Source organism: Nylanderia fulva, unplaced genomic scaffold (genome assembly GCF_048542155.1).
Source record: "Nylanderia fulva isolate GAGA-0341 unplaced genomic scaffold, ASM4854215v1 Scaffold15, whole genome shotgun sequence".
NCBI classification, from domain to species: domain Eukaryota; kingdom Metazoa; phylum Arthropoda; class Insecta; order Hymenoptera; family Formicidae; genus Nylanderia; species Nylanderia fulva.
In genome coordinates, this window is record NW_028189730.1 from 2,010,869 (window position 1) to 2,038,631 (window position 27,763).

At 33.0% G+C, this 27,763-nt stretch overlaps 1 protein-coding gene across 1 annotated transcript in view; it reads left to right on the forward strand.

The window, feature by feature from the left end:
* Window positions 1-17,441: 17,441 nt before the first annotated feature.
* The window catches only part of LOC114938904 (trehalase), a 29,857-nt gene continuing 19,535 nt past the window's right edge, over window positions 17,442-27,763 (forward strand). Inside the window, exons 1-2 of the mRNA XM_085480481.1 lie at window positions 17,442-17,716; window positions 23,939-24,055. Coding sequence (XP_085336607.1) covers window positions 17,601-17,716; window positions 23,939-24,055 — 233 coding nt within the window. The 5' untranslated portion in view covers window positions 17,442-17,600. The remainder of the gene's footprint in view (window positions 17,717-23,938; window positions 24,056-27,763) is intronic.

Sequence of the window (27,763 nt, forward strand, 5' to 3'; positions counted from 1 at the left end):
ACTGAAAAAAATTGTTAACTTGATTAAACCTTTCAACTAAATTATTCTTTTGTTAATTGAACATATATTTATTAGTATTTGAGTCAAATATATACGTTTTGTTAGATTTTAATGTGCTATGTGTTTAATTTAAATATTTTTATATGTTTAATTAATATAACAAGCAAAATAATATTTAGTTGAAAGGTTTAGTCAAATTAACATATTTTTTCAGTGCAAAAAGAGAGAATATTTTCAAGCAAAATCTTGAAATCAAATAAAATAACATACATCTCGTCGAGATAATTTTACACACGTTCTAATATCTATATTTAAATTATTTTACGGATTTCTCTTGATGTTATCATACAAACATTTCAAGAGAATCTGCAAATGAAGATATATAAAAGGTCATCGTTAATTCCCTATCAATCTTTTTTTTTTTCATGTCGTTGATTAAAGTTTAATTCTTTGATTAAAGCTTCTCTCTTTAGCGAGCACATTTCGTATTTCATAATAAAATGAGTTTATAATAGACTTAGCGTTTATTGAAATTCTTGAAAACGTTTCTCGGGCCTCTGGGTACAAAACGTTCTCGGTACATATATATATATATGTATATAAGTCGAGGTATTAAAGCGCACTGTATTAAATTCGCAGGCGCGCCAAATCAAGTGCCTCTTAATAATCATCACTGGATTATATTATTCGAGACGTGATTTTTTTCCGACAATGAAATTGCAATTAACCGGCGATTAAAACGCGAATCACTGATATACATATACATATATAATACTGATTGTACAGCGAGGAGAGACGAGAGAGCGTCAACGACAGTGATGTGTCTCTGCCGCAGAGAGTTACGGGAGATTAATCCCGTTGAATAGATTGGCAGGATCGATAAGTATGTCGTTTTACTGCCGGTGTGGAGAACGATAAATACGTCGAAACGGTTTTGCGGTTTCATCCGCGTCAAACTATAGAGCGTTTTCGCCGCATTCACGAAGCCGCAGTATAAATTCCCGGCCATTCGCCCGAAATTGCGGATTTTCAAGCGCGAATGTCGACACAGAATTTCTGGAAATATGTATTCTGTTTTTTCTTTTTTTCTCTTTTTTTCTTTACTAAGAGAGCTCTCTTTCCAGCGAGGATATCGAGAGAAAGAGAGAGAGAAATCTCGAGGCGAATTTGTTCGCGGTTGCGCGACGCCATCGCGAAAAGGCAAAGCGAGACCGGATATGTGATCCAAATAATCCCATCGGATACGAAAAATAAACTCGACCTCGAGTGCGCTTTCAGGAATACGTATGTCGTTTTATCAACACCACTCTAGCACTTGTAAAGTGCTACAGGTGTTGACGTTGCTCGGTTTTTTATTTCTCTTGCTTCCGCCAGCACCTTCAATCTAACCTAACCTATCCTTCAAGATTGTTGTGCGACAAGAGAAACGAATGAAATACCGATACCAATGTGGAAATTTCTTTCTTCGAGGTAACTGATTAATTAATTCGGTTGTTGCAGTGGACTGAGGATTCAGATAAAAATCTAGGACGCAGTCGAGAGGTCAAGGAGTAAAGACCCCGAAATGGTCCTTAAAAATCCCTTTTTTGAGCAAAAAATTTGGCATCGAGTAAAGTATCAACTTGATACTTTACTTTATTCAAATGATGTAAATTATTATGATGCAACAATCAATATGGGCTTCAATAAATTTTGATTATGAATTATTATTATGATATATTAATAATAATTTTATCGATTTATATATATAAAAAGTATATATATTTATAATTAGTAAAAAATTGGATTTAATCTGATATCTTCTCCTAATTTTTTTATTTTTGCTCAAAAAGGTAATTTTCTGAGTGTTATTCTTCGAATGTTTATGCAACGTTTGTGTCTTTTAATCACAACATTATTATAAATAGAATTGCGAGAAATAGTTTCAGCATTGTAGTAAAATTATTTTTGATTACAACAAAATCTTATTTTGACAGAAGTATCTCGTTGGTGGTTACCTAATTAGCAAGATATGATTTTTATAAAACATGACAAAATTAATTTAAAAAAATAAGGATAAAATAAAATAATTAAATTTAAATAAAATAAAAAATATTTGAAAGAGAGAGAGTGTATTCGCGGAGTATATATAAATATAAATCTCACGCGATTATATCACTTGATCGAATTCAAAGATAGAGAGAGCTCAGGTATATTTTAAGAATATCCACACACAATTCTCGTCGCACGCACACTGAAACATTTTCAAACGCGGTATAAATATCGCACAATGTAGCTTGGGTTATTTCCGCGCAAAGGGAATAATCACGCCTGGAATAACTTTCTGAGGATTTCGGAGAAGCGAGAACAAAAGACTCGCGCGAATTATTTTGTCGGGAAAGAAGTGTGAAGCTCGATGGCACGAAAAACGAAGTCGGGAAAATGAATCGTGTAATTTGCACGTCTACAAACGCGCGATCATCCCCCTAAACAAAGGTCGAGCTCCGTTCGGGGAAAGAGTTGACGTCGGGTCACCAGGTCTAATAAAAGTTGGGAAATCAACGCGGGGTCGCAAAAACGGCCAAAGTTGTCCCGTCTTTTAATTTTCAACGGTCTATTGTCTCACGGCTTCATTATATCCGTCGTTACAGTATTGTCGTTCGGCTTTTATCGCGTCGATCATGAGGAAACGTCGAAAGTCGCCGAGTCGGCGACTTTTATTTTATTTTTTTCCTCTCTTTTTTTTTTTTTTTTTTTTTTTTTTAACGAAACTCTCCCTCTCGCAACGGGATTGAAAGATATAAAGAAAGGGCGGAAAATGGGTCACTGGACTGGAGAGACAGCGTTAAGGAAGACTTCTACGAGGGAGGTAAAATCTAAATCGCCGAGTGACGGGAATCATTATACCGTGCTCGTAAAAAAAAAATTACGGTGAAGTGTCATCGTGTTACTGTGTAAAGGTTGAGGTATGTGAACGGGAAAAGAGAGTCCCACTCTTTCGTCCACTTCGATATCCCACTCGATGAAGAAGAGAGATCGGAAGAATTGATTTATTCTTGATTTGTTATAATCATGAGCGTCCGCAGGATTTTTTCCAAGAGGAGGCATATAATTGCATTTTTTTTTCTTAATTTTTTAAAATTTAATCTTTTGGCTATTTTTTTAATATTAAATATGCAAATAAATTCCAACGTTTATTCAAAAAGAAGAACTTAATTTTTTTTTCAAAGTCAATTGATGTAAAGATGCCTGCGAGTAAATGTAATCAACTAAAAGTCGAGATTAACTGCTGTCTGTTCACTTATATTTCACTCATCCGTGATAGCGAATCAATGAGGGAGAATAAATGACGTAACTGACTGACGGATTGAAAACAAAGCTGTTCGTAATTAACCTAATTAATCTCGATGTATGAGGAAAAAGGGGGATGCGAAAAGGGTGAGAGAAAGGAGAGGAAACAAAAAGGGGATGTGCTTGATTTAAGGGAATCTTATAAACTAATTTAAGTTTCTTTTCTGTTTTATTAACAAAATATGAGGTTAGATTCAGCTATAAATCTATTTAGTGGCTATACGGATTGTTCTTTACTCTAATTAGAACGTTTCGCCCTTTGTTAATATTAATACACTTTAATTTGTACAGAAAAAATATTTATCAATCTGTATAGTTTCATATATATTGGTTACAGAATTATGAATGCTTAGAATTCCTCCCAATAAATAGATTTATAGTTTACCTAACCTCACATTTTGTCGATAAAACAGGACGAAAATCATAGACTTCTCAAGGACGTTTAGGATCACCTTAAAACTGATGCATGCCGAAATCGTAAATTAAATTTGAATCCGAGAAATAAGAGAAGGATATATACTTCATTTCAGGTATCGAGACACTCGAAAGAATTCCTCCCAATAAATAGATTTATAGTTTACCTAACCTCACATTTTGTCGATAAAACAGAACGAAAATCATAGACTTCTCAAGGACGTTTAGGATCACCTTAAAACTGATGCATGCCGAAATCGTAAATTAAATTTGAATCCGAGAAATAAGAGAAGGATATATACTTCATTTCAGGTATCGAGACACTTCCAAGGTCAAATTCCGTCGTTACGAAAATAAGGGGACGACGGCCTCGTTATTGCTTCGTTCTGCCTCCCCATTATAGAGAGGGAAGAAAATACTTTCTCTCTATCTCTCTCTCTGCAAAAAGTTCGAAATCTTTTTCCTCCTCCTCCATAGAATCGTCGATGCTCCACACGCGTTCGGGGATACTTATCCCGTAAATCCGATATCATCGATACACGGCCGAGGGATATCGATATCCCGTTCAATTTCAGTCTTGAAGACAACCTTGATTCAATTCACGTCGATCTCTCCTTGTCATGTTGCGCCTCGACCGAATTAAACAGATCACGACGAAATGAGAGCCGACAAGACGCCAATTCCGTCAACTCGCCGAGCTGATTTGTCTATAAGCGAGCTGACGATGATGGAGAGAACGCGAGAGAGAAAGAGAGAGGAAGCTTCTCGCTCGATTAGCGAAATTCTCCAGACGATGATCGATCACCGGCCGCCATATGGAACAACTTATCGAACCACGTGACCTAAGCGTTGAGTTGACGCGATGACCCGGAAAACGCGCGAATACAGACGCGAAACACCGGGTGGATCCTGATCCCTGATGAGTTTTCTTTGGTTGGAACTTTCAGTCATTGTCGAGCGAGATGCCGGAAGTGCGTATGCACATGCATGAGCATCCGCAGGATTTTTTCCAGGATGGGGTATAATTAATTTTTTTCTTATTTTTTTATATTAACAGGGTGTCCAGCAGACTCAATGAAAAAAATTGATTTTTTCAGATTTTCCGAGACCAGGAATTTATTTTTTCCCTGATTTTTTAGTATTATTTTTTTCAAATATATAATTTGCATATATCTATATGATAAATTAATTAAATGTTTAATTATGAAATTCTTGAGATATTTTTGTACATATTAAAAAAGTTCGGAAGTTAAAAATTAAAATAACACGACGATAAAAATATAAATTAACGAACACGCTGTAGATGAATCGATTTTTAGCAACATAGCAAATTAGCGTGCTGGGAGTCAAGGAAAAGTTTATATTTATTTAATAAAATATTTAAAATTATTGAGACAAATGTAGAAAAAATCTAGATAAATAGTAAATAAATTTCCTGACTTTTCCCTAACAATGTCCGGTTTTCCAGATTTCTCTGATTAACAGGATGTGTCTAGCCGTCTTTGAAATCCTTGAAGTCCTTAAAATATTCCGGAATTTTGTTTCTTCTTTAAAAATCCTGGAAATGTATTTGAATTTTTCTTTTTGATTTTTTCCCATTGCTTCTAAACATTCAGCTGAGTTTATTCGAGTAAAACATATTTAATCTTCTCATAAATAATACAATGTATTTTTTATTTACGGAATCCAGAAATAAGTTGTTTATACACAGAGAAAATTTTTTCTTAGAACTTCTTTACCCTGAAAATTATGGTAATTGTGAAATGGAATTTTATAAGAGTTTCTCTGATTAAATATTTACCACAATAAAAAAATATTAATTTTTTATTGTGGACCACAATTTATGGTAGATATTAATATTTTTTATTGTGGTAAAAATTAATCAGAAAAATTTTTTCAATATCATATTGTGTCACGATTACCATGATTTTCAGAGTAAATTCCAAGAAAAAATTTTCTCTGTGTAAATTTTAAGAGTTCAAATATAATATAATATAAGAGAATATTGTATCGAATATTTGTTATGCATATATTAATTTTCATTAACGTGCAATTTATACATATATCGACTTGATAAAAAAATTCGATTTTTTGTACATTTCTTATCTAGTGGAAAATCGTACAAATTTCCTTGAAATGTTCTGAAAATGTCCTTAAATTTCATTTTCTAAATTTTACTAGACACCCTGATTAAATATACGCAAAAAATGGTTCAATATTTATTCAAAAGGAAAAGCAAAAGTTTTTTTACTGATTCCAAGGAGGCCAAATATACTCTCTCTGTGGACGTTCATGTACATATGTTTAAACGAGGAAAAATTTCATCGAAGGAGCATCCCCTTCTGAAGATACGACTTTTATTCTCTCCCGATATCGCGGGATCGAAAACGTCGGGGAATTTCTCGTCAATCTAGCTCGAATGTTTACGCTTTATGCTGTATGAAATGATTATTAATGATTCGATTTTGCGACGAGCGCGTCATCGGTCCAAAGTGGTATAATTGGATTAAGTGATTAGAGGTGCATCATATGTCCCGGTAAACATGCGACAAATCCATCCTATTTGACTATATTATGCAATGTTATATATGTATGCGATTAGTGCCGTTATTTGATTGCGGGATGTCTTCTTCCCTTGATTAGCTGCCATTCCTATCGAGATTATTCAGAAAATAGAACGTCCATTCTTCGTTCCGTCTGTAATGAAAGGATAACGTTGACGTTATACACTCGCGGTGTTAAACAAACCCGCTTCTCCAGGCCAGGAATCACTTATATAAAATTCTCGCCGACGTAGCAACTCGCGGTTCCGGAAATCGATTCCGGTTTCTTCGAGATAGTTGAGAGCAAAGTGACGACGCGTGACGTTTCTCGACTAGGGGAAGAAATATGTAGATTGAGAGAGACGTCTTGAGTCACCCCAAAGTGACAGCTCGAGAGCTCTCGGACTCGCTTCCAAGTTCGACTCGAATAGAAATCGAATCGCATTGACGACTCGCTGGAGAAAGGAAGAGAGCCAGAAGAAAGATAGAGATGCACGACCCCGCAGTAAATATCTCTTACGGCTACTTTAAACGCCCGCGACGTTATAGCCGCCGCTCGATAAATTACCGTGATTTATTTCGAGAACCGTCCCTTTACGACCGGGATCTCTTTCAAAGTCCCATGGGAGAGATCCATTTCTCGAGTGCGTGCGCGCGCGCATTTTCGCGGGATAATATAATTTTGCCGGATTCGAGCGAAAGCGCGAACTAACTTCCTCGAGTTTTTTTTTTTTACGCCGAACCCCAAAAAAGTGCGTCTTGTGAGTTTTTTAAAGCAAACAAGGGAGGATGTACAAGTTGGTCCGCGAATTCCGTAGGGACTCTCGGAACCACTTCTAATCGTTATCTAAAATAAATACGGTATTTAATAATAGATGAAGGATATCCCGAACTAAATTCCGGCTATCGGGAAAGCTTCGTGAAGCGATCAGGGTTGGGTAAGTTAATGATTTTTTAAAACTAAGTTAAAATTAGTATCTCGTAAAATTAATGTAGTTAATTTAAAAGCTGCGTGATCAAAAAATTAACTCCGTTAAAGTTAAGTTGAGGTTAAATTAACTGAAGTTAAATCCAAAAAGTTAATTTCTAAAAATATTATTTATATTAAATTAGAATTTTGTTTGCTAATTCTTTCAAAATTTGTAATGACAAATAACAAAGAAATAATTTTGATTTTTATGCAGAAATATATTTTTTGCTAATTACAATTGATGATAAATAAACATAAAAATTAATAATACTTTTAATTTAAAAATAATACAGTTATAACTTATAAAAATAAAAAACGATAATAGTATTCAGACATAAAAAAATTTAACTTATTGTTAGAAAAAAAGTTAATAAGATTAAGATCAAAAATAACTAGTTGAAGATAAAAATTAATACATTTTACATTAAATTAATTAATACATTTTATATTAACTTTTTAATTTTTTTTAAGTTTTAACTATTTAACTATACATAAATAGGGATGGGATTGAGTTGATTATATGTATTTAAAAATGCGCGAACGCGATAATCAGGTTTCATTTTTCTAGGAAAGCTTCTCCGTGAATAATTCAAACACACTTGGTCCAGGTTCAAACCTCCTCGAAAATACTGTTTATTTTTTTTGTTTGATTGATCACAGAGAAAAAAAATTCGAATCCACTCGTGAGATATTTAATCCCATCGCTATACATAAAGCGATATACGCGATACTTTGACATTTCATATTCCTCATTTCGCACAACGAGCGGACGCAATATTCGCGTCCCTTTATCTCGCCATTGAATGGGAAATATATACGTGGAAAGCGCATTCGAAAGTGATGGCGAATTTCAATTTATCTACGTGTCGTCCCGTAAATTTTTCTGACGTCACCTTCTGACGTTATCGTCTCCCTTCTTCGCCTTTCGATCTTCTTCTACATCATCAAGGGCTTACCGCGCTCTCCTTGCCGGGCTTTTCCGACCTTAAGTCCTCGCAGGTGTTTGCAACTTTCCCTCTAGCTTCCTCCCAAGTATGTTTGTGTCTTGAACAACGCCGTGTTGGAAATTCGCGCTCGGTTGCGCTCCCCATTGATCCCTGTGATCCTAACGGTCCAAGGAGGCACTTTCAACACATCAAAAGTTTCGTCCGGGACCCTCGTAAAGTTTAATAATGTCTATAACGCATTTTTCAAATTTAGCTCGAGTCATTTATACGATATATATATATATATATGTGTGTGTGTGTGTGTGTGTGTGGCTGGATGGAGGATTTAGAGTAGATTTCCTTTCTATTGATGAAAACCAGGTCGAGAAGAATCAATAAAAGTGGATACCCAAATGAGGCTCCTCTTTATTTTCCGTACGATACATAGGAAACCGTCTAAATTTAGTTTTTTAATTTGTCAGCGAATGTATCGAATATATATATATATATATATATATATATATATATATAGGGCGAAAAGTTTAGCGATATAGTTTTACATTCTTGTTTTGCGGAGAAACTTTATATGATATTTATTGTTCAAAGGCCAAAGTTTGAACAATAATTATTATGTTCGATAAACGTTAACATTTGCTCCAATGCTTTCCTAAATAATAAACCGTCGTAGGGATGTGTATGTGTGCGAATATAATCACGTCACGTTCCCGGTATATACAACCGCGTGGTTCAACATTCAATGGATCGATCACTCTAGCCAATCTAGAGAAATATCTCTGTCTATACAACATGAAATAGATATGTCTGCGTTTTTTTTTCCCATGTCGCGAGATGTATGTGCAAAATTTCAAGAGTAACGTAAATTAAAAAACGAGGAGCGTTATTTCGAAGCTCATGTAATTGGTTTCGAATATAGATTACGAATTTAGGGAAGCAGAATTTTTTTCTAAATTATACACGCAATGAGATTCAAAAATATGCGTTTCTATTTGGATCGCTATGCCACATAGTTTAACATAAATACAACGCGCGAGGAATTTTAAGAGGGAGAAGAAACAACGAAAAAAGTATATCATTGATAACGCTATATAATATAATAAGACCGCATTCTTAATCAAGAGTTTTTCCAGTTTCCAGTTTATTTTCTATTTACATCTCTCTCTTTGTACCGTCGTAGATTCAGCTGTAAAACGGAATTACTCGATATCAAGTTTTCAGTCACGCACACGAATGAAATTCGTGCGCCCGTAGTTTTTATAGATAGATATTGAATTCTTTCGCCGTGTCTCTCGTGAGAAAAATATTTACGCGACAATTTTGTACATGTACAGATAGTAGATCTCTCTTACGGGAGGGTGAAACTTTCTCTTTTTTTCTCTGTCTCTCTCGCTTTGTTGCTCGATTTATCCGCGTCCCTTATTTTCGGAGATCTCTTCCCTCGTCTCCTCGGCAAAGCGAAGGCATCCCTGAGAGCAAAAAGTGGTACTACATGACGGTGTGATTTTTTTCGCGACCATGCGACCCGAAGAACTTGTTAAAATTTCATCATCGAATTAACGCGACCGAGTTGTACGCACGCTTAGAGGATATCGATTGCTCGAAGATACAACCCTTTCCGCGCGCGTTGATGGAATTATTAATTATTCACATTGGCTCCTTTTCTCTTTCTCTCACACATCGCTATCTCTTCACGACTCTCGACCTTTTACAATTTACGAGTTGTTTATGCTTGCGCGGATACATCTCGGCTAATTACGGAAGAGGGAGAGAAACAATTGGAGCTGGCAGTCCGGAGTTGCTCGATGCTGGCAGCCGCCATGTACGTGTCGAATCGATACTCGGGGCTTTAATTATTAGTCGAGTCGAGATTTCTATGGATTTCCGTGAAAGAGAGAGAGAGAGAGATGAGAGAGAATCGTTTATCTGCCGGTATAATTAGATAAAACCGATTTGATGTCGCGTTTGCGACGTGGAGAATCAACAGCCACGAAGGGTGTTTGAGATTTTTATAACTACAATTTCGTAAAAGCTACTTTTTTCCCTCTCTCTCTCTCTCTCTCTTACACTCCCTCATAAGTTACGTATTAACGAAAATGGTTTTATCGTCGCGGGCCCGACGAGCTTTTGCCTCCTTGAGTCACTCTTCATCGTCGGTCTTATATTTTATTGCTTTATCCTTTTGTCTTTTATTTGCGACGTCGTACATGAAGCAATCATTAAAGTCCTAAAGTAGCTTCGTACTCTCACTCTGTGAGAGAGCATTTAAGCGTTCACGGCAATTCGCAGAGATGATTATGTTACACATTCGCGCTCCAATTACGATTGACTGTTCCTCAACATCAAAGACGCGCTTCTCTTTCGTAAGATTATGTATTATGGTATATATATTTATATACAGGGTGTATTGTAAATGTGGACAGCTATTCCATATTCTACTCAACTAGTACTTGAAATGAGTAAGAAAGTTCATACATGTCCAAAAATGTTCATCGTTTTCACGTTTTACAAAGCATATTATTTTATTTCCACCAATAAAAATAATTGAAAATATTTTCATATTTTAAAATAATTTATTTTCAAGCAAATTATTTTCCAAAAATTATCTGTACCTATATAGGCCATCTGTTAAGCACACTGTAAAAAATATGTAATATATTACATATGTAATATATATGTAATATATGTATATATACATATAATATGTATTACATATGTAATATGTAATATATTACATATTTAATATATATTACATATTACATATTACTTATTACATATTACATATTTACATATGTAATATGTTACATATTTTTTTACAATGCATCTTGGAATCAAGGAACTAATTAAAATTGAAACATTATTTTTGGACAAATGTTTATATAAACTTTTTTGCTCATTTTTATAAGTAGAATACGCTTCTAAAGTGGCCTACATTCATGTTACATAATGATGTATATTGCATTTATATATATTATTTCCACATATATATCGTATACTATATATATGCGGGGTGTTTTGACGTGTAATTATTCACGTCTCTCGAAACTTTGTACAACGCGCTGTTGATGGAATTTACGCCGTTGTAAACGCACACTTGTCCGAGTCCCTCTCTTTCTCTCTCTCTCGCTCTCGCTCTTGATTTTTACGCGATAATGGGAGGTACATTTATACAGCGTTATAAATGCAATATTAAATTGTAGCATTAAGCGAGATAATACGATAGCGGTGTAAGACGCTGTAATAACCTGTTACGGCACGTATCTCATTACTTTGACATTATGTTGCGATATAGCAAATGCACAGGTATAGGCCTCCTCCCTGAAGGCTTTTAAGCAAATATATTCGGAGGGCTAAGCGTGCGCATTAACGATGATTAGTGGCCAATATCCAAGCCGTGTTCTATATCTCTGCAGGGAGAAAAAGGCGCATTACGACTCTCTGGGGTTCGCTATAACCGTAGTTTCATTTCGTAGTGAAATGGACACGATGATGGTTTTTTAAATATCGCACATTCTCTTGCCGTTCATTCATTAGTCATGTATTTGTTAATCTCGTAGTCATTTTTCCCCGGAAATATATCAATCGAATGATGTATGCGAGTTCGATAGCGCTTGAATGAATAAGTTTTGTAGCCGCGTGTTTTCGATCCGATTTGATCTCGGATTTTCTAAAATATTCGTATGTACGTATCTATCGGGAAAACGCGCTTCGAAAAATGCGAGAATACGAAATTAGATCTGTCAGAACGATTTTACGAAGTACTGTAAATGCGCCCCGTCTTTCAGTAGCATTTTACATCACCGTTGATGTAAAATAATGTAATAAATTTTTCGCCGCTTTTCATAAAGTTATTTCATCGAACTATGGCAGTTTAATTGAAAATAAAAAAAAAGAAAGAAATGGGAAAACATATGGGAGCGAGAGAAAGCTAGTTTCGGATCATTGGAGATGAGCTCTTATAGTTTTCAAATAGACGTTCAACGCGTGCAACAAAATATATTTATTTATAACATTTCGTAATTAATTATGAAGAGTGTACGAAGAAGGATTTATATTTGATTTCATTATACTTTCTCTTCTTTTTGATTTTGTTAATTCCAGTTAAATGAAAAATACACGTGACAAATTTACCGGATATTTCATTGAATATGGATTGGTTTTTTTTTTAAATAATTTATCTCATTGCTGGGGAAACAGGATGCTTGCTTTATGGAAACTGGCTGGAACTAGTTTGGCGCCTGCATATCGCAAAATGTGAAGAACGATGTTACGGGTCAGTGATCCATATTCAATTTCGCTCTAGTTGCAAATAAGATACACGACTTCCGAATTATTCTAATGCATTTCTAATGAATACTCCAATGCATATTTAATACATTGCACTTAAATTTGCGTAAATAACAGATAATGACAGATGATCTCGAGAACAAATTCAGGAGGAGAAAATGAAGTCGAAAGATTTTGACAAAATTGGAGACGAAATAATCCCAGCAAACACAGTATATAAATGTTATATACTTAAGCATGTTACATGTTACGTATATGTTAGTTGTAATTTCCCACTCATGGATGTAACATTTTTAATATTACATATATTACATTGTAGTTATATTGTCATTATATCCCAAGATAGCACTGACTTATCAGTACATCAATGTGCTATTTGGTATATAAAATTACAATATAACTACAATGTAATATATGTTATATTAAAATGTTACATCTATGAGTGGGAAATTACAACTAACATGGATGTTACATGTAACGTACACGTTATATTCCGTTTTATTATAGCAATAAAACAATTATATATCGGTGTTTGCTGGGAAGACGAAATAATCCCAGCAAACACAGTATATAAATGTTATATACTTAAGCATGTTACATGTTACGTATATGTTAGTTGTAATTTCCCACTCATAGATGTAACATTTTTAATATTACATATATTACATTGTAGTTATATTGTCATTATATCCCAAGATAGCACTTACTTATCAATACATCAATGTGCTATTTGGTATATAATTACAATATAACTACAATGTAATATATGTTATATTAAAATGTTACATCTATGAGTGGAAAATTACAACTAACATGGATGTTACATGTAACGTACACGTTATATTACCTGTTATATTCCGTTTTATTATAGCAATGTAACAATCATATATCGGTGTTTGCTGGGATAGATATTATAAATTACAACAAATAGTAATAGCTTCCAAGTATTTTGAAGAGACATTGAAGTTACTGATTTAATTTCATTGAAAGTTTAAGTAATGCTCATAAGCATTGCCGAGCCAGATATCAGGTCCATTCGGACCCATCTCTTGCTGAATGTCAACCGTCAAAGCGTCACTCGGGCTTTGTTTCTCGGCGTTTCAGGCAGTCCTGGGGAGAAGAGGGAAAGGGATAAAACAAACGACGATTGACGCTTTGACGGTTGACATTCAACAGAGATGGGTCCGAATGGACCCGATATCCGTCGACCGAAGGTTAATTTAACTCTGTATACTGTCTGCATATATATAGATCTCGTGTCCATCGGAAGCAGAGAAGCGCGTATCTTCGCGCCCTTCAGACCAAAAATAGTTATAAACAATTAGGAATGAAGTTTTCTTCTCCCTCGAGTGCTTGAAATTTTCAGCTTTTTTCGCAACCCCTTTCGCTCCCGAATTCGAACCCCTTTCGGGACCCTTAAAAACGAAGTTAATGGGTTAAATCGTGTCTAGGTTAAATAAACATTTGCAGAAGGATATATAAGCGTGCGAGTGATTCGCGAGCAATTATCTCGACACTACTTGAAACGAGAATGAGTGTGCATGTTACAGGATGTACGATACGCGTGTGTGTATATATATGTGTGTGTGCGTGTGTAGGTATACTTAGGGATAAGATAGGATACGCTGAATCATCGTATATCTATACGAATTTCGCATTTTTTGTCGCAAAAGCAGGTTGTCCCGCATAATTACTTGACACTTAAGCGGTTATCGGTTCGCTTCAATTCACGTGACTTTACTTCGCCAGCTCTTAAGCTGATTATTCGCGCTTCCGCTTTTCGCGTCAAGTGACAAACATGCTCTATATTTCTGAAGGGGAGATAGTGATGAAGCGGAATTTAGAGAAACGAAAAATTCTTTTGTGTCAAATTTTAATTATAAAACAGGGGGAACACAGTTGTGCGGAAATTGTTTATAGAAAATCGCGGGAGAGAGAGAGAGACGAAATTTTTGTGCACCGTAAATTCGATATCCAAGAGTACAAGTTCGCGAGAAAAAATCCCTCTATATTACAATTTTTTTTACGTTTATTTATCGATTCGTAAAAATTTAATAAAAATGACAATTGTTTTTCGAAAGGAGGAAGCGCGCGGCGTTGGATCTCATCAAAAGTTTCCACGATTCGTATGAACCAGAAAGGGAACTACAAAAACACCGAACTTGATTACATTTAATTTGAACCAGTGGTCGCGAACGTACTGATGTGCAATACAGATAAACTGTTGTTTTTCGCAGAACGGAGAAACAGGAACAGCTGTTTGCGCTACGCAAATTTAATGACGCTACAAAGAATTTATCGTTGCTAGCGCAACTAAATAAACGAACAAAAGCCTACACATATTACACTTTGTTAGAAAGATCACTTCGACGTGGAATTATTTGCATAGCGTTCATGAGCGTAAAGGGGGTAAAAGAGGACGTTTGTTCCCCGTTAAAACCGGTAAACAATTAAGTATTTGCTCCCCTTTTGAGTAAATTGGAATTTATCTGCATATTTAATATAAGGAAATAAAAATAACCAAAAATTAAATTTAAATAAATAAAAAAAGAACAAAAAAATAAGAAACAAATAAATTTAATCGTATCCCACCTTGGAAAAAATCCGTAAACAATTAAGCATTTGCTCCTCTTTTGAATAAACTGGAATTTATTTGCGTATTTAACATAAGACAATAAAAATAAAAAATTAAATTAAAAAAAAAAATAAAGAAAGAACAAAAAATAAGAAACAAAAAAATTTAATCGTATCTCACCTTGGAAAAAATCCTGTGCTCATGATAGCATTATCCTTTATCCTGCCTGTGCATTTTTTTCGCGCTTCTTGTTATGCAAATGTTATATACCTACATATATATATATATCGTTCGAAAAAAAAGTAAAAAAAGTATCATGATTTGCTGTCCTTGACGTAGGAGAAAAACTACTCGTTCAATTAACTTTTTCATTCGTCTGCTCTCTCTCTATCCTCCCCTCGATCTCGTCGGGTCTTCCCTATACATGAATATATTCCCAAGAGCGGACCCTGTCGGGCTTCGTTGTGTTTCAATATCTCGTACAACGCATTGGAATCTCTTTCGAATTACAGCGTTGACGTTTTTCAGCTTCGTAATAGTATTCCTCCATCACTGATGAAGCATCTCCTTAAATAGGTGCTTTTTTGTGTCTCTGTCGAGTGAATGTAAAATATGACAAAATGGAAAAAAAATTGAATCAAACTTTTCAAGCAAGATAGGCTCGACATGTTTTAATGTCATCTAAAAAAATATCGTACACTGTAATAGAAGAAATTATTTTCGTAACTCTTTGTTGTCGAATATGTCTAGTAATTTTTATCATAAAAAAATTAATTAAATTGTTTTCGATATTATTTCAGGTATTTGAGCGCCTCTAAATTTTTCCATAATATATTTGACCTAAAGTGTGAAAAAAACAGATTTAAATGAAGTATTTAAATGAAGTAAAAAAAAATCATAACTCAATATCGCAAAAGTATGAATAATGATATTTAAACTATTATTGTCAAAACAGAGTTTCAAGTAATTTTTCACTTTTCTATTTTGCATCTTGATAAATAAGAGCGATCAATCAAATCTAACGTGTGTATAACGAGGACACGTGTAGCCTTTGTTTTTTTGATTCAAGATAAATATTCTTACGTTTCCCCAAAAAATGTCTGACGCGTCTCATATATCAAAAAGACATCTATGGCAGGATCATATTTTGAATTACACACACACGCGCGTGCGTACGCATACATATATATATATATATATATATATATATATATATATATTTACCTACAAATTTTTTCTAGTGGGAAGCATGATTAAAATATTTTTATTTAAATTTTTTTTTTAAATTTATTTTTCTTTTTTTATCACGTGCAAATAAATTGCAATGTTCGTTCAAATGGAAAGCAAAATTTTGTGCTGATTCCAGAGTCGAGAGAGGCAAACGCCTATACACATATATACATACCCATACACCACAACAAGATTGCAGCAGCATTGTGGCAACATTTTATTGCAATATTACAACATTGCATAAACATTGTAAAATGTTGCAGCAATCTTGCTGCAAGGTTGCAGCAATGGTAAAATGTCCGCTTTCAGAAACATTGTTCTATAACATTGCAGCAATAATGCAACAAAATATATATGTAATATTACTATTGGAAATGTGCCAAATACATGATCGGACTGAATGGTCTGTACCTAATATTTTTTGCGTAAATTTTATTTTTATAATATTTCTGAAATGTTGCTGCAACGTTGTTTAAACTATATTGCAAATTCCTATATAGTGCCTATATAATATTTCTGCAATATTGCTACGCAATGTACAATATTGCAATGTTGTTGCATATGGGTATATATGTATATACTCATACAGCACACAAGTTTGCAGCAATATTGCAACAACATTGCAATATTGTATATTGCATAGCAATATTGCAACAACATTGCAATATTGTATATTGCATAGCAATATTGCAGAAATATTATATAGGCATGAATTTGCAATATTGCAGCACACAAGTTTGCAGCAATATTGCAACAACATTGCAATATTGTACATTGCATAGCAATATTGCAGAAATATTATATAGGCATGAATTTGCAATATAGTTAAAACAACGTTGCACATAATATATACTGTATTATGAAACCTTAATACATCATCAATGATATTGTCTTAATGATAATCGTAACCGTTCCTACTTTCCTTGATCCATATTATTTACCGCTATCGACCTCGCTTCGGCACTTATCTCTTTTGTTTGATAAACGGTAAACACGCGAACATCCACGCACATACACACACGCACACGTCCAATATCGGTGCGGTGGTGCGTGATGCTCGTTCGAAATTTACATAGTGCGCGCGATGCGCGTAATCAACGGCTAATCAGGGGAGAGAGAGTGCCCACTCGCCGAACACACGGCGTGTTATCACGCAAACACGCGAAGCGTGCGACGCAGATATAACCGATCGCTAGTTCTCGCGTTCGCTTATAGCGCCTGAGACCCCGGCCGGTCCCAGGGGCACCAGAAGAGGGAACTCGACATTCTTCGCGAGATCGAGTCGAGTATCGATCGAGGTTTGTGCGACGATGACGATCCCCGGCGTTTTCCTCTTCGTCTTTCTCGCGATCGTCCTGAGCGACGCCGCCTCCGTCAGGTATGGATCGTCCGATGACTCCTCTGGACCCAAGGATGCCTGTGACAGGTGAGTGAAAGTATTACAATAACACCGCGGCGATTGTTGAGCTTCCTCGTTCCGTTCTGTGATTGAAGGAGATCAAGTTTACGATCGAATTGTTATGCTACTCCCTCGTGGTCTGCTTGTCTGTTATACTTATCTCTTTTGGTGCATCCTTTTAGTTGTGATAATTGGATTCGACGTTTGGGAATTTATTTTTTTGTTACATACATTTATTGCATTTTTATTATATTATTATTATTATTTTTTTTTATTATATTATTATTCTTATTATATTTATATATTGCGTTAATTTTGTAATACATTAAACTTTTTTGATGCATTTTTTCAGTTATAATTTAATTGGATTCGAGAATTGAGAATTTATTTTTTTGTTTGTTACATATATTTATTACATTTTTATTGTATTATTTTTTTAAAATAAACAAAACAAATAAGTAGGCTCGTGTAAAATGACAATTAATAAAAAAGATAACTATAAATATGACTATAATATTAATTTTTGATTTTATCAAATAAAAATATTTTAACATCCAAAAAACATTTTTGCTCGTTTAGTCGGCCTTTCTTACTTATAGTCATTTTTTCTATTAATTGTTACTATTTTTGTAATTATTATATTATATTATATTATTATTCTATTACATTTATATATTGCGTTAATTTTGTAATACATTAAACTCTCTTGATGCATCTTTTTAGTTATATAATAATTAGTTTCGAGAATTAAGAATTTATTTTTTATTTGTTACATATTTATTACATTTTTGTTATACTATTATTCTATTACGTTTATATATGCGTTAATCTTATATATGTGTACATATGTTTGTATATGCACGATTAATCTTATGTTCATTCATGAGTCGCATGTCAATATTAATGATGCATTTCAGGCTTCCGCTTCGTATCTATAATTGGCCAGTTTCAAACAATTTTCGAGCTTGCTATTTTTAAAATAATGTTTAAAACTAGCCAATTATAACAAAAACCTAATGCGCGACTAAATAAGAATATGCATTAGTTTATTTATACATATAGAATATATAATATTTTTTAATCACTTTTCAAAAGATATTCAAATGGAAAATGCAAATATAAAGTGTAAACAAAGCATGTATATCAATTTTAAAATGTTTTACTCCTTTTGATAATCTTTGATTAAAAAAAACTTTTATCTTCTTGTATTATCCAGATTAAAAATTTCAAAGTTCATCTCGATTGAAGCCATCTTTTTGAAAAACAGCGAATTAACCCTGATGTAGTCACTTGACTTATTTTAGTGATCCTCTGTGGGTCGCCTTATTGACAGCAGGTGAAACTTTCGCCATTGTTTCGAAGAGACATGCTTATGCTTTCCGTTGAAATATTTATCGCATAGTGAAGAAGGCAACTTCTTGATCTTTGCACACTTTTCTCTCTCCTTTCCTTTTCCTCTCTAATATATTCTCATCGTAATTGAACCGATTACTTCCGTTACTTTTCGCTTTACAGTTTAATGAAACAAGAATAATTAAAATAATCGCATTACACGCTCGGTTAGCGATTGTCGTTCGTCAGTTATGAAATAAGTTGGCTACCCCGAGTTTCCCAAGCCGATTTGGGCTATTACTGCGAAAGACAAAAGTTACATATCCCATTAAATGATTAGTCTTGCTTAATTATACGTTAATGCAGGTATTGATTAAACACGTCGAGAAATTGCACATTTGCTACTTTATTCTCTCATTAAAGAGATAATATTAATTATCACTGTAATATTTAAAGCTCACTTTACACTTTGCGGAGGAAATTTACTTTAACCCTATAATTTATTCTAACTTTACGATCATATTCATTACATTTTTATTATATTATTTTTTTTTATTTTATTTATATTATATTATTATCTTTTTTATTATTTTATTTATATTATATTATTATTCTCTTTATATATTGCGTTAATTTTATAATACATTAAACTCTTTCGATGTATCTTTTTAGTTGCAATAATTGAATTCAAAAATTGGAAATTTATTTTTTATTTGTTACATATATTTATTACATTTTTATCATATTATTATTTTTGTCATTAGTAAATATATATTTACGCGTTTATTGCATGTCGGATGAAAGCGTGCGAATCATCAACCAGTCACTCCGGAAATTTAGGGGCGATAACAGCTTATCTATTCGTAGCCCGATAACCGTTCACTTACATACATCGTTACCCATCATTCTCAACTTTGTTGATTTTTTTACAGCAACATCTAGAATGCATTACTCGAATGCTGAGTGATAGTTTCGAGTAAGTGTATTTCCGCGTATTGCAGATTATAGGTTTATCAGAGGCTTATCTCATCAGACTTATCGCGATGGACAAGGACAATGTAGCCTCTCGTTTCATTAACGTCGACGATTAATCGCGGTTGCAATTTAATGACAATCTAATAACCACATATCGAGGCGCAATAATAATTGCGAATTTTGAGAAACAAGCAATATAGATAATAAATTTCTAAACATGTGTTTTATGAACCTTTGAGCATCCTAGTTCATTTGACAAGATCGAGCGAAATTTTATATTTAAAAATTCAATAAAAAAATGTCGACGTCTCGAGAGCGAAACTTTCTGAAAACTTTTCACTTGGAAAAGTTTCACGCGCACTCTCGTAACCGAAATTTCGTTCTTGTTCGTCCACTCGAAACAGCAAAGTGTCCGTTTTATTTTTCCCGGCGAAGAAAACGGTCTTCCACTTCACGAAAACGTGTCTCTTTAAAATTTTCGCTTTCTTTTCGATTTCTCTCTTCGTATAAAGCGAAGTGTTCTCTCTCGGTGGGTTCTTCGTCTCCTTTAATCCATCAAAATCCCATTATGGTACAGCCACAGTGGATAGGAAACGCCCTCGTTCGATTCATCGGACGGATGGGGTTAAGACGGATCGACAATCGTTCACTTTCTCATACGAATCACTTGGAATGAAAGACAAGCGGGCGATATTAACGCCAAAAAAAAAGCCGCGTGTCTGACGTGACGTGAAAAGTAGAGTATTTCCTCTTTTATTTACGTTGGATGAATTCAGGACAGTGCTGGCTGTTATCTAAATAAAATGATCATTTGATGAAACTTTGGCGTGATCTTATCTTTATATAGATAATCAATACTTAAATAGTAGAACTTAAGCAGTAAGCGATACAAATTTATAAATAAAAATATGAATACATATATTTTTATAACTTTTATAATTTTATAATTTTTATAATTTTTTTATAAAATTTATCTAAATAAAATGATCATTTGATGAAACTTTGGCGTCATCTTATCTTTATATAGATAATCAATACTGAAATAGTAGAACTTAAGCAGTAAGCGATACAAATTTATAAATAAAAATATGAATACATATATTTTTATAATTTTATAATTTTTATAATTTTTTTATAATTTACATTTTTTCTAATAATTGTGTTTACATAAGCAGTCTTAAAAATTATTATTTAGAAAATTATCTAGATGAATCGCCATATAATTTTATCTTGTATATTTAAAACAAAATTGTCTTCATCTTAGATGAATTCACATATTTTTATCTCATCTTTATCTAGTTAATTTTAAAATCATCTAAGCACAACACTGATTAAGGATAAAATGAGGATGATAATCGATTACAAATATTCTTCATTTATTCTTTTATATATATTTTTTAAATGTATTTTTATACATTATAAAAATAAACAAGATTATTTTGAATAAATCTATTTTATATCAAACTATTTTCCTCTCATATGAAAGATTATCACATTTTGCTCCTCGGAAAGCACTCTAGGAACTGGTTTTGACATGGAAAAGCGTCTGGTTCTCCTTTTATATAAGAAGCATTCAATACCGCGTCGCGAATCTTTATTGCTCAAACATTGAATATAGAGAGAGAATCTTCTGCTCCTCTCCTGGATGTCAAAAGCTCGCGAGATTGAAGATTTGGCGAATTTCATATACGTGTGAATTTTTGATAATAAGGAATTAATCCTCGGATGATAAATTCTATTATCCTTTTCGGGTTTTCGTACATCGGGGAACCCTCGACGAAAAGAAAGGGCGACGAGAACGAATAGACACGATTCCTTCATAAAAATTAGGATCAAGCTAAATTTTTGTTTGAAAAGTGCTCTTAATTTCATCCTGGATTTTTTTATAGGGGGTAAAAAAGGGTAAATTTTAGTTCTCTTGCCATTATCTCGAAAACTATCAATTTTTCGAGAAAAATAGTTATCATCAACATTGTAGCTAATAAAATTCTCTACAAAAAAGGTCATTATACTTTTTTTCGTGGAGTTAACCGTTTCGAAGATATAGAGCAAAGTAAGTCTGAAAGAGAAAATGTGCACACTACTATATAGATAGATATTGCAACGTTATCGCACGTTTTACTCAAAAACAATTAGTTACACAAAAACAGTATAATGACCTTTTTTGTAGAGAATTGTATGAGCTACAATTTTGATAACTATTTTTCTCGAAAAATTATAGTTTTCGAGATAATGGCAAAAAATTGAAATTTATCCCCATAAAAAAAAAGCCTGAATGAAATTAAAGGTACTTTTCAGGATTTCATTAGAACATCGAAATAAAGGTCTCCACAAAAATTTAGCTTGGTCCAAATTTTTATGAAATCACAGTCTAATTTTACTGGACTATACATCGATGAGTAGTTTTCTCGGCGGGAAACGAGAACGGAGAAGCTTCATTATGCTCCAAGGATCCTGTATTCGTCATAAAGACAATAGGCCGCACGAGTTTCTGCTACACTATATAGGAGTAACTTCTCGTTCCCGCTTTTCAGCCATGCAACTTTCTTAGCTGATTTTATGGCCCGTCGGTTTCAGGAAGCAGAAATTTCGCATTGGATCGACGTCAATGTCGACGCGGCTGTCGAGGAAAAATATAACAGTCTGCGAGTTTGGCTTAAAGTCGTCGTTTCCCTTAAACTCGATTATACTTGGTCAGAACGGACTCTTCTTCTTCCTCTTCTTGTCTCGGTTATCCGATGCATTGGAAAATATATATATGACGTTTGATATATCTTACGATAAGATAGTTGATTGAAAAAGTTTGCAAAACAAGGATAAAGGAGGCATGTAAGAGTGCACCGAATGAGCGAATTTCTCTTGTTAGCTATTGTACGATATAAATTTCAAGTCGATATTCTCTTCCCTTTAGCAAAAAAACTTGGAAAGATATCGCCCCATTAAAAAGTTCGTTATTTTCAGCATTAGTTTGTTGGAAATAATATTTTTCATATATAATGAAACATTTTTACCTATCTACGCGCTAACGTTTACATTTTATTTATTATTAAATTCCTTAATAAATCAGAGTTATATAGAAGATATATGATGTGACTTCTTTTTGAAATATATCTCGACTTTAATTTTATTTTGAAGAAAATGTTACGCGTTCTTTGGAATCAAATAAATTATACACCATTCTCGACCGTTTCTCGTGCACGTAATTAATTTCGAAAATATAAAGATAATATTAAGTGACTAAATATTTCGATAATATCAACGTCTACGCATAATTCTACAATTCATTTAAATTACGTGCCCCAATTTCGTTAATCATTTAGCATTTAATTTCAGACCGCCAGGGGTTCATATGCCATTTCGTTAAATATGCAGTCCACTCGAAAGACAGAGTTCACGAAAAAGGTTATTTTCGAGAGAGCGTATAATAAACGGATGAGAGTGTCTTTATTACGCGGCTGACATTTTTAAGAAAAAGGGGCTTTTTATATCAAAATGTCTTCGACTTTTATTATTAAATTAGTTGCTAATTAAACTTGTGACACGAGCTGTCGCTTCTCTCGAAAAGCTGCATGAGACAGTTTAATGTCATCAAGTTTATCTATTTTCATAGATGATGGAGATGCACTGTTTTTTTTTTTTTTTTTTTTTTTTTTTCATCGTATAGCTCCAATGACTTGTTTTAATTCGCCCGCTATTTACTGTACCAACGCGGTTGTGTTGATACAGTTGCGTATCAAATACAGTCCCGCAAAATCTATTAATTTAACTGTTGCCCGCCTGTCGAACGCACAGCTATCACGTACTACAAACATCGTTATGTACAAACGCGCGTGATTGGATTAATCATTTTTATCGAGACCTAATTGTTGCGATGTTTGTTAATTACACTTTCTCGTTTTCCATCATCTGGTGCCTCACGCCGAGGATTGTATTGATTTTCAGCAAGGTTTATTGCGAAGGACCGCTGCTGAAGACGGTGCAGCTGGCCGGGATTTTTAATGATAGCAAGACCTTCGTGGATCTTTACCAACTTCACGATCCGAACGTAACGCTGAACAAGTAAGTTGATATCTGTGTTGTTGCAAAAAGCGAATCGAAGAATATAACAAGCTTAATATATATTTCTCCCTTTTCCTCGTCTACAGGGTTGGGCAGATATGCGTCTTAAAGTATCTGAGATACGTATTGAAATATGTATCTTATTTAAATACAGTTTTTATATCAGAAAAAACTAGAATAATTTGAATAATCATATTTCGAATTTTGTAATTCATTATTTAATTTAAATGTATTTTGTATTTAAATACAGTATTTAAATACAGTATTGTATTTAAATATAGTATTTAAATACTGAATAATCAAGTATTTCAAATTTTGTAATTAATTATTTAATTTAAATGTATCTTGTATTTAAATGTATTTACATACATAATATATAATAATTAAATGTATTTATATACATATATATATATATATATATATATATATATAGTATTTAAATGTATTTACGTACATATATATATATAAATTTTATTTTTTAAATAATAGTAGATATTTTTTTTGTAATTATATATATGCTTTAATATTAAGTATATAGTATATAATCAGAAAAATTAAAAAAATAATTGTATTTAAAAGTATTCATAAACATATTTAAATACAATTAGTATTTCAAATTATTTCAAAACCAAAGTATTTCAGTAATATTTAAATATATGTCAAACAGTATCTTTTGTATCTTGAATTTAAATATTTTGTTTCGAAATATCTGCTCAACGCTGCTTGTCTAAAGAATTACATAAAATAGGAGTATTCTCAAATATTTTTCTCCACCTTTCACACTCTCAAAGCAATCAAATCCTTCTTAATGCATTCAATTTTCTCGTTGAATTTTGTACGGCAAAGTTGATGTTTGCTTTATGCTTTTAAAACGTCATGCATCAATTAAAGAAATTTATACGGTGTTTACTATTGAAAAAAAGAGACGAATAATTTTTTTCCCTCGAAGCGTTAATTATTATACAGAAAGAATTTCAACGATTGCATGCATTTTCTAAATTTACATGCTTTTAAGCGAACAAATATTGTAATTTAAATTTCTAACTAATCGTAAAGCTTCATCAGAGTATATAAAACATTTTGCTCCACGAGCATAATCCTTATTGTTTGAATGATCTACTATTATTATTCTTAATAAAGCAAAAAGTAAACTTTGAAACGGAGCGTTGCATATTAATATGTTGGCCAAAAAGAGCAGGAGAGAAAAAGGGAGAGAAGTTTCTTCTTGTATAAATTAATCTTGAAATAGTTCTCTTTTTTTCCTTTAATATTTTTAAAATATCTCGATTAATTGAAATGACATGTATTTTTTATATACAAATAATAATAAAATAGAAAAAATATATATAAAGAAACAAGCAATATAACTTTCAAAAAATGAAGAAAAAATAAGACCCGAATCAATTAAAAAAAATATTGAGAATTAAAATAGCACAATATTACAGACGCAATTAAGTTATAATTTTATAAACAATTAAGCTTATCAAATTCATTTTATCGTTCAAATTCATTTTATTTGCAACAAGTTCTCTTCTTTCCTCTGCTACTTTTTATACATAAATGAGACAAGGACTTAACATTGTAATAAATTAATGGAATCATTAGGGATATATGGATATATTTCCAAAATTTCGCGTGGCCTTGACGTTCGATCTTCCGGTCGTAAACATACATGTCATTTGTACTGGAAGAGCGCGAGAGGGTGTCGCTTTAGGCTAGCTTCATACGAGACGAGTAAGTAATCAAATTCCGTGGTCGCTCGTATGAAGGGGATCTTAATCGCGTCACGGCAGCTGAGAGCAAATACGCGTAGCTTTACTTCACCGACATGCATGATGTATTACGATATATTTGCAGGAAAATTGAAACTTAAATCGAGCAATATCGATATACTTGTACAGTGCCCTCCATAAGTTTCGAAACACCCCAGGTAGCAAGCTGACGTCAAAATGACGTCATTGACGTTTAATGGCGTCAGCTTGCAACCTGGGACCTTACATTTTACAGTTAAACAATCGTATGACAACGATCTGCGTAGATTTTTTGTATTAATAAACCGTAAAATATACAATAAATAATAAATGTTTATTTATAAGACTGTTTTTTGTTATCACGATTAATCATATTTCAAATAATATACTTAAGATAAAAAACACCCCATTAAGTTTATATTCTTGCACGTTACGAATATCTAATTAAAAAAATTATTCTTTAGATAATTTTTCTCTTAAATTAAGAGAATTCTTTTGCAGATTTTTTGTACAAGTAAATTCTAAAATAAACGTAAAATATTTAAATAACATTTTTATTTATAACAGATCGCTGTCGTGCAATTCTTTAACTGTAAAATGTAAAGTATTTTCAAATTTATGGAGGGTATTGTATATACTTGTACACGCGTGACAAGAATTCTTTCTTTCGCGGGAATAATGTCGATTTTATATATATTTATTTACGCGCCCGATTCCGCGAAAGAAATGCATTTCTCGGATAATCAATCTTTATCTGTCATTGTTGTAAATAAAAGATGCGATAAAATGCCAACTCGAAACGCAAGATTCGTCGATATCTGCAGACTTGTTTAGATTTTATTAGACTCAAACGCTGTTACTGTTTTATTCATTTATATTATAATTTTCATTATCATGTGCAGAATATCAAATTATATTTTAATATTTTTAAACTAATCACTTCTCTTACCCAAACCTCAAAATTTTGACCATTGTTTAAAAATATTCTGCGTTGTCAAATCATAATTGTAATTTAATTAAAATAAGATAAATTATGGTATATAAGTTTGTACAAAAATAACAATATAGGTTTTTACCATTAAAAAGATATTTGCAAATAATCTCCAAGTCAAAAAATGATAAAAAGATCTTTAATCTTTTATAAAGAAAATGAATAAATAAAATTTAAGTAAATGTGACTAATTAAAAAAATGGAAAAGCGCATAACTGTAAGTAATTTCAACATAAAATTGTGTTGAGTCTAATAATGTAAATGCGTCTGCGTATATTTTCCAGCAACATTTTGCTTAATAAATAATTTCGGTCTTCGCAGATTATCATGTAGAATTAAACAGAGAGAAGAAAAGATAATAAGAACCAGCGCAGTTTCTGAGAGAAAAAGCTCGAGTGTTTATATAATGACCTATTTATACTTATCATTTTATTCATCGTCTCCGATACTAATTTATTTCTATAATGTTAATTTGTTTAAATCAATTTTCAGTTTTTAATTTTCATTTAATTAATCAAGATGACTCCCCCAAAAAAAAGGGAAAACGTGCTTGTCCATTTTGAAGTTTAATTTTTCAAATTTAATTTGTTTTTAAATTAAATTTTCTAACAATAAGCTTAATTATATACTGCGCTGGCTCCTGCTAACTTTTTCCCCTGTATTTAATTAAAAGAAGCTTGTATAATTAATTCACTATTTTGATTCTGTCATTTGGAAATTTACACGCGCGTGTCGACAAAGAAGAGTCGGCGATCCTTTGGTTTCCCTAATGGAATCGTGTCCGGAGAGTAAATCTGTCGACCGCTGGCTTGCACGCGACTCTTTCCCTCCATTTGTCCGCGTTAAATCGCTTCCCGTGTCGAGATATTTATGGGTTCCGTTTTACGACATCTCGCGTACATCGTTATACGCGTGCTTGCGTTCGCTCCTCTCTCATTTCTTTCAGAATAATATACGGAATCTCTC